The following is a 6,104-nucleotide window of genomic DNA, read 5'->3' as shown; positions in this document are numbered from 1 at the left end:
CCTAATTAATTTCAGAGGGCCCTGGAGTCTAGCCTAATTTTAATGATAGTTTTAGCCAACTATCATTGTTTTCCCCAAAATAAGGCTCAACTGGAAAATAAGCCCTAGCATGATTTTTCAGGATGCTCATAATATAAGCCCTACCCCCAAAATAAGCCCCAGTTAAGATCATCAGCCAGACAGACACATTTAGTACCATATTTTCCCGAATATAAGCCCTAACTGGAAAATAAGCTTTAATGCATCTTTTGGAGCAAAAATTAATATAAGACCCAGTCTTATTTTTGGGGAAACACGGTATTGCATCTTAAATGCTAGAAACACTAGCTAGAAATGCTAGAATGCTAGAAATCCTGTGATTTCAATTCTGCAAAACAAAACCCAATGTGTCATTGCTTTGTAAATAGTTTTAAAAGAAGGAAATGTGCTTTTAATTGTTGTGGAAATAGGATTTTTATAGCTAATCTATGAAAATTAAGAACAGTTGATCTGTATTTTGAATTAATATTTTAATTCCATTTAGTAAGTTGTTTATTTTTACAACAGAAATGTCAGAAGAAATTTGGAATGGCTATTGATGTGAAAAATAAAATTTTTATAAAGCCAGACACACTGGCATATGATTTAGGGGTATGCCATTTGTTTCCAAAGCCATTCTGGTGTGCATTCATTACAGCACATATGTGGCAGCCACTGAGAGAAGGAAACCAGCTGGCTGTCAAAAAATTACCCTTGGCACGGTTTTTCTTGTCTTGACAAGACTACAAGCTGCCTTCACAGATGGAGTAATAATGGGAAGCCAGTTGTGGTCAGAAGATGCATTACATGTATTCTGCCTCTCATGATATAATATGGGACTTTGCTAAATATTCAATAGTTTTCTTTTTTTAGCCCTCCCCCAATAAAAATACCCCCCTCAAAAGAACTATTTGAATGTTTTGTGCCATTGTTTCTCCTGGATGCTGTTCCTTTATTCCCTTTATTTCCTTTTTTAAAATTAGTTATCATAATAGCTATGAGTGATATTAACTTGCCAATCAGATGTTGCCATTAGAGGCAACTGATAGTCAGTTAAGTGTTAGAGCGCACTGAAACGAATGATGGCAGACTAAATGAATACACAAATATATTCACCAAGAATACCAATAATTCTCAGAAAAAAAGAACAAATAGTCAGAAGGCAAAGCCCAAATTCCTTGCCCAGGTCTCATTTGGAGACTTGAAAAAAATGAGGGATATTTGGGGAAGAAATTAGTGGTCATCTCTTGGGTGCCACTTTACAAATCACAATGACACTCACGTAGAAATGGCTATCTTGAATACTGACAGGTGCTGCCAATCTTGCCTTAAGCTTTGCTTCAGCATCTTACTGCTTCTTGCAGTTTGCACACTCCAACAGGGTGCAGAGATCACAAGAGGAATTAGCCAGGAGAAACAAGTGACTACCCAAAGCAGCTAGTGTAGCTCCGGAGTCCAGCTCCAAGGGCATGATGATAACGAAAGGTACTTTGTCTTCATGCTTCACTCAGAACTTCCAAATTTATTGGAGAACTTAAGGCTGAAACTAAGGCAGGTGTGTTTTTTAGTAATGCTTGCCAACCAGTTCTGCCCCAATAGTATGAATCCTGTTGCAATCATTGGGAGTTTGTACAAGCCTAGAGACAAGCAATTCATGGGTGGCCACTTGCATCCACCTTTTTCCCTTGGAATATGTGGCTACAAGTTGTAATTTCCTTTTAATATTATTAATAACTATTTTAAACAAGGCAACTAGACTGTTTTTTTTTCTTTGAGGAAGAAGACTGTTTGAAATGTAGGTCTGTCTATATTAAGGTCTGAGTGTTCACAATATATAACAAACGTTTTGGAAAGAATATATAGATCGAGTGGTTTCAGAGAAATTGATAAAGTGTTGTATTATACCTTAAGACTTAAAGACTGCCAGATTTATTATGTTATATACCTTGGTGAATCACTCAACTACCAGATGCATTGTTTTACATAGGACACTAGGGATTTGTAGCTAACCAGAAGCTCCAGCCAGCATGGAGAGTGATAAGAGTATCTTAGGTCAACAACTTCTGGAGGGTTGTTGTAAAACATCCAAGTGTTATATTACCGTAATAAATATGATTTTATTTTGTTCTAGGAATGCAAAGAACCTGATATATTATTTCCAAAAGCAGAGGTTGAAGGGAATATTAATTTCACAAGCACTCCTAAGCAAAGTGACGCTGCTGTACAGTGTTTTGTCACATATTGCCCACAGGAGAAGTTAAAAGGTAAGCACTATGCCTTGGGCTTGGCTTCTGCCTTTAATGTTTGGGGGGGGGGGGTATCATTGTATTATTTTCAGAAACTCATAACAACCTAGAAAATAATTAGCTAAAGTACAGATTGCAAAATATTTTGAGATTTCAGGAATGGTGAAAGAGCTGACTCTGACTTCATGAATTGGTTTCTCGGCATAAATTCCAGCTTTAAATGGTTTGGTGCTATAAAACAAACTTAGAAATACAAATTATAATTTCAGTATTTATTTTCTATCAGTCTTAAATAACTCCATTGTTCCTATACTTAGATAAGTTCAGATGTGGTATATATTTTTTTTGTTGTTGCATTGGTATATTTGTAATTGCTTATTTTAAATAATATTTTGCATATATTAGCTGTTTTGAACAATAAAAATCACATTAGCTTTTGTTCTTAATCTTTAGAGGTTCTATTTTTTTTTAAAAAAATACTAAAACAGTTTGGACATGTTAATATTCAAATAGTGATATTGTAAGATTAGCATTTTTTCTGAAAATTGTTTCACAGTTGCATGGGATGTTAAAATATATTACGGTAACTTTTAATCAAAGGTAAATGATTAAAAATAACAAGTTCTTGTGTATAAAATTAAGGACCAAAATCTAAAACAGAAAATTCCATCACGTAAACAATGCAAAATTAAAAATGGGAAAGGAATGGAAGATTACATGCTCTAATCTTCCCTTGCTACTCACAGTTGTTTAGCAGTGTGTTTTCAGACTTGGATCTAAAGTTGAATGTGCAATTTTGCCCTGAGAAAGGGATTCCAAAGCAGATGATGAGTGACAGCTATTCAGAGAAAAAAAGCCTTCCCAGGGAATTAGCAGAGCATTCCCTACTCCCACCCATGTTAATATATTTTCTAAAACTCCAGGCAATAAAATTCTAAATTTAGAGTGTCAAACTATCTCTCTTAGTTACATATTTCTTCCTCTCATTATTTAGGACTTCAAGCACATTTTTTTAATTTTAGTACTTCGCTTTAACTTGGGAATGTGCTGCACCCCAGATCCAAAGACAAAATTAAGTTGTTGGCTTTGGATCTGAAGCACTACACATTCCCTACCTTTGACCACATTCTTATATTACAGAGGAAGAAATAATCAGCAAATCTGGGCTACAACAATTGGGTTAGGACAGGGGTGTCAAACTGCTGGCCCGCAGGCTGGATACATCATAGCAAAACCACGCCCACCCCATTGCTGGCAATGGCAAAAAAGTCACGACATGTCACGTGACGTTGCGAGTTTGACACTCCTGGTTAGGAGAAGGACATTCTAGATAGAAATGTTTACAGGAGAGCTCTATTTCTTGATAACATGAGAAAACCCAATTGTTAATATACTTTTAAGAACAGAGGTAGTTGTTGTTTCTGGCATGTTGTGGGCTTGCATCCAATGCTATCTTTGCATTAGGAGAAATTCTCTGCTAACCCATCAGGAGAAAAGAAAGAAGATGCAAAGTTCAGATCTCTTCTGTTTGCCCTACTACATTTTAAGATACTTCAGGACACATACAATTTCATTTGCTACATCCTTTATGCCATCTTCTTCATTCAAAAGAGCCAAATTTAGAGGTGCCTTTCCATGAATGAAGTTCAGGACATCCAATCAAACTATCCTTCCCTCTCTCCCACCACATATGGTTGCTGGCTCCATCCCTAAGTTTCTCCCATTTCAATGCAGGTTGTGTAGACTTGCAATCAATCTCTAAGGGTTTATGATTTACAGTCATTTAACAATTTAAAACAACAACTTTCTTCCCTTTTAAACTAGTGAAATGAGGAAAGCTTGAAATTAGAAACTGAGATTACATTTTCTGTGTGAAAAAAGTGGAAATCCAGTTTGGTTTCTGAGATCCACTCCACTGTGCCTACTTCATTAAGGTATACATATTATTGCACTCAGAAAAACCTGAAGTCAGCCCTCTAGGCTTCAATCTGTCCACACCTGCAGCTGTAATGCAACAGCCAGTCCATTAGGCCACTGCCATTTCAAAGAATGAACTTCATAGGTCTAGTCCAGGGGTATCAAACTGCCGGCCCGTGGGCCGGACGTGTCACGTGGAAGCCACACCCACCCCATTGCCGGCAATGGCAAAACAGTCCCGATACGTTGCGCGATGTCACATGACATCACGAGTTTGACATGTCTGGTCTAGTCCAACCTCCTCCTGAGACAGGCATTCACAACATTAATTCATTTTCTCATTGCATTCACAGCTCTATGGACCAGAGCCACTAATTTTTGACAGATTTTTAATCTGGTGTAGAACAATCTTAAAGGAAAATGGCTTGAGGAGAAAAGACACAGAATGCTGGCAAAACATGTCAGAAATCATTTCCGGAAGGAAATAGATGGGCAGAAAAATATTGCCAAGAAATCTTATCAGCTGACTTGTACTTCAAATGGAATTGATCTCTAAAACACTGAGAGAGAGAGAGAGTAACAATATACTTGAAGGAACAGGTTACTTATCCAGTAGATATTGAAAATGTGAAGGAACACATTGAAGGTCAGCAAAAGGAATATCTGAGATAAGTTAGCTAGTAGGGTTTGTGGAGCAGAAATCTTTAACGTAAATAATGAAAATCAGATTAAAGTGGGCAAAAAATGTGAGATTAAAATTTTGTAACTGAAAGCAAGAATGCACACAACATGTATTGTGTAAAAGTGATGTGTTTGTATGTATAAATGGTGATGTGATGTGAATGGGAATGTGAAGGAGCAGATGCACATGAAGGCAAACACTCGGCTTTAAACCTGTATAGGATGGGGGTAGCTTATACTGTTGTGCTGTGTAGAATAGAAGAGAGTTGTCTGCTGCAGGAGTCAAGAAAAGCTTGACTGAGTAAGGTAAATGAATGAATCAATGGTTGTTAAAAACAAACAAATAAACAAACCTGTGAGGGGTTGTTGAAGTATTAATCCTAACTATAATAGGTGCTGCTTTATCGTTGTATGTTGAAATCTATTGGTATTAATTTGGAATACCAATACACTGAATTTATTTCTGCTAGAAAACTGCAGTGGCAGTATCATAGCCAGTGAGGTTTATCCGAGACATGATTATTGCTAATTGAAGTGGTTCATTGATGTTCTTCTCATTTCTCATATATTTCTATAAATCCTGGCTTTCTGTCAATTTACTTTGGCTTTCTAAAAAAGAAATCTAATATTCTTGTGAAAAGATTAAGAGTCGCTTCTTTAAAGTAATTTTGCTTTGCCTATCATTATTTGAAGAAATACTTAAAAATCCAATATTGAAATGCCAACCTTCAGTCTATTTTTATATGAATCATCTAATACTTGCTATCCTGAGGTCCTCAGTTTGTTCCTCTGCCAAGCCGTGGTGCAGACTCAGCATTTGTTTCGTACAACCTCTTCAAAGAAGTCTTACTTCAGTGCCAGCAATTTCACATTTCTGTTGCTGAAAGATTACTGGCATTTGGTGCATTCAAACTAAAAAGTTCGAAAAGGCTATTCCAGTTCTCCCTTAATTCTTTGTCAGCAATCCAAATTTTGATATATATATATATATCTTCAGGCTGGTGTCTTCAGCTTCCTGCTTCTGGGAGTAGTGTGTGTGATCGCAGCTGTTTCTTCCTTTTAACTGCCAGTGGGGTTTGAGCTGATTGGGTGGGAGCTTGGCTGTGTTCTGATTGGGTGGAGGTGTGTTCTGATTGGTTAAGGAGCTTGGCTGTGCTCTGATTGGATGGGGGTTGGCTGTGCTCTGATTGGATGGGGGAGTGTTCTGTTTGGGTGGGGGCTTTGTTGTGCTCAGGTTAGTCT

The 6,104-nt window shown here is 37.1% G+C and overlaps 1 protein-coding gene and 1 non-coding gene across 2 annotated transcripts in view; both read left to right on the top strand.

Annotated features, from left to right (window-relative positions):
- The window catches only part of LOC107289643 (partitioning defective 3 homolog B), a 187,930-nt gene that overhangs the window by 127,603 nt on the left and 54,223 nt on the right, over positions 1-6,104 (top strand). The window contains exon 10 of the mRNA XM_015818469.1: positions 2,150-2,282. Coding sequence (XP_015673955.1) covers positions 2,150-2,282 — 133 coding nt within the window. The remainder of the gene's footprint in view (positions 1-2,149; positions 2,283-6,104) is intronic.
- Positions 5,331-5,441, top strand: LOC114922802. Its single transcript, XR_003810487.1, has one exon. It is a non-coding gene; the product is annotated as a U4 spliceosomal RNA (small nuclear RNA).

The sequence above is a fragment of the Protobothrops mucrosquamatus genome, unplaced genomic scaffold (assembly GCF_001527695.2).
Source record: "Protobothrops mucrosquamatus isolate PMUCROS unplaced genomic scaffold, P.Mucros_1.0 scaffold_9, whole genome shotgun sequence".
In the NCBI taxonomy this organism is placed as follows: Eukaryota; Metazoa; Chordata; class Lepidosauria; order Squamata; family Viperidae; genus Protobothrops; species Protobothrops mucrosquamatus.
The sequence above is the reverse complement of the archived record's forward strand: the minus strand, read 5'-3'. Positions and strand labels throughout refer to the sequence as shown.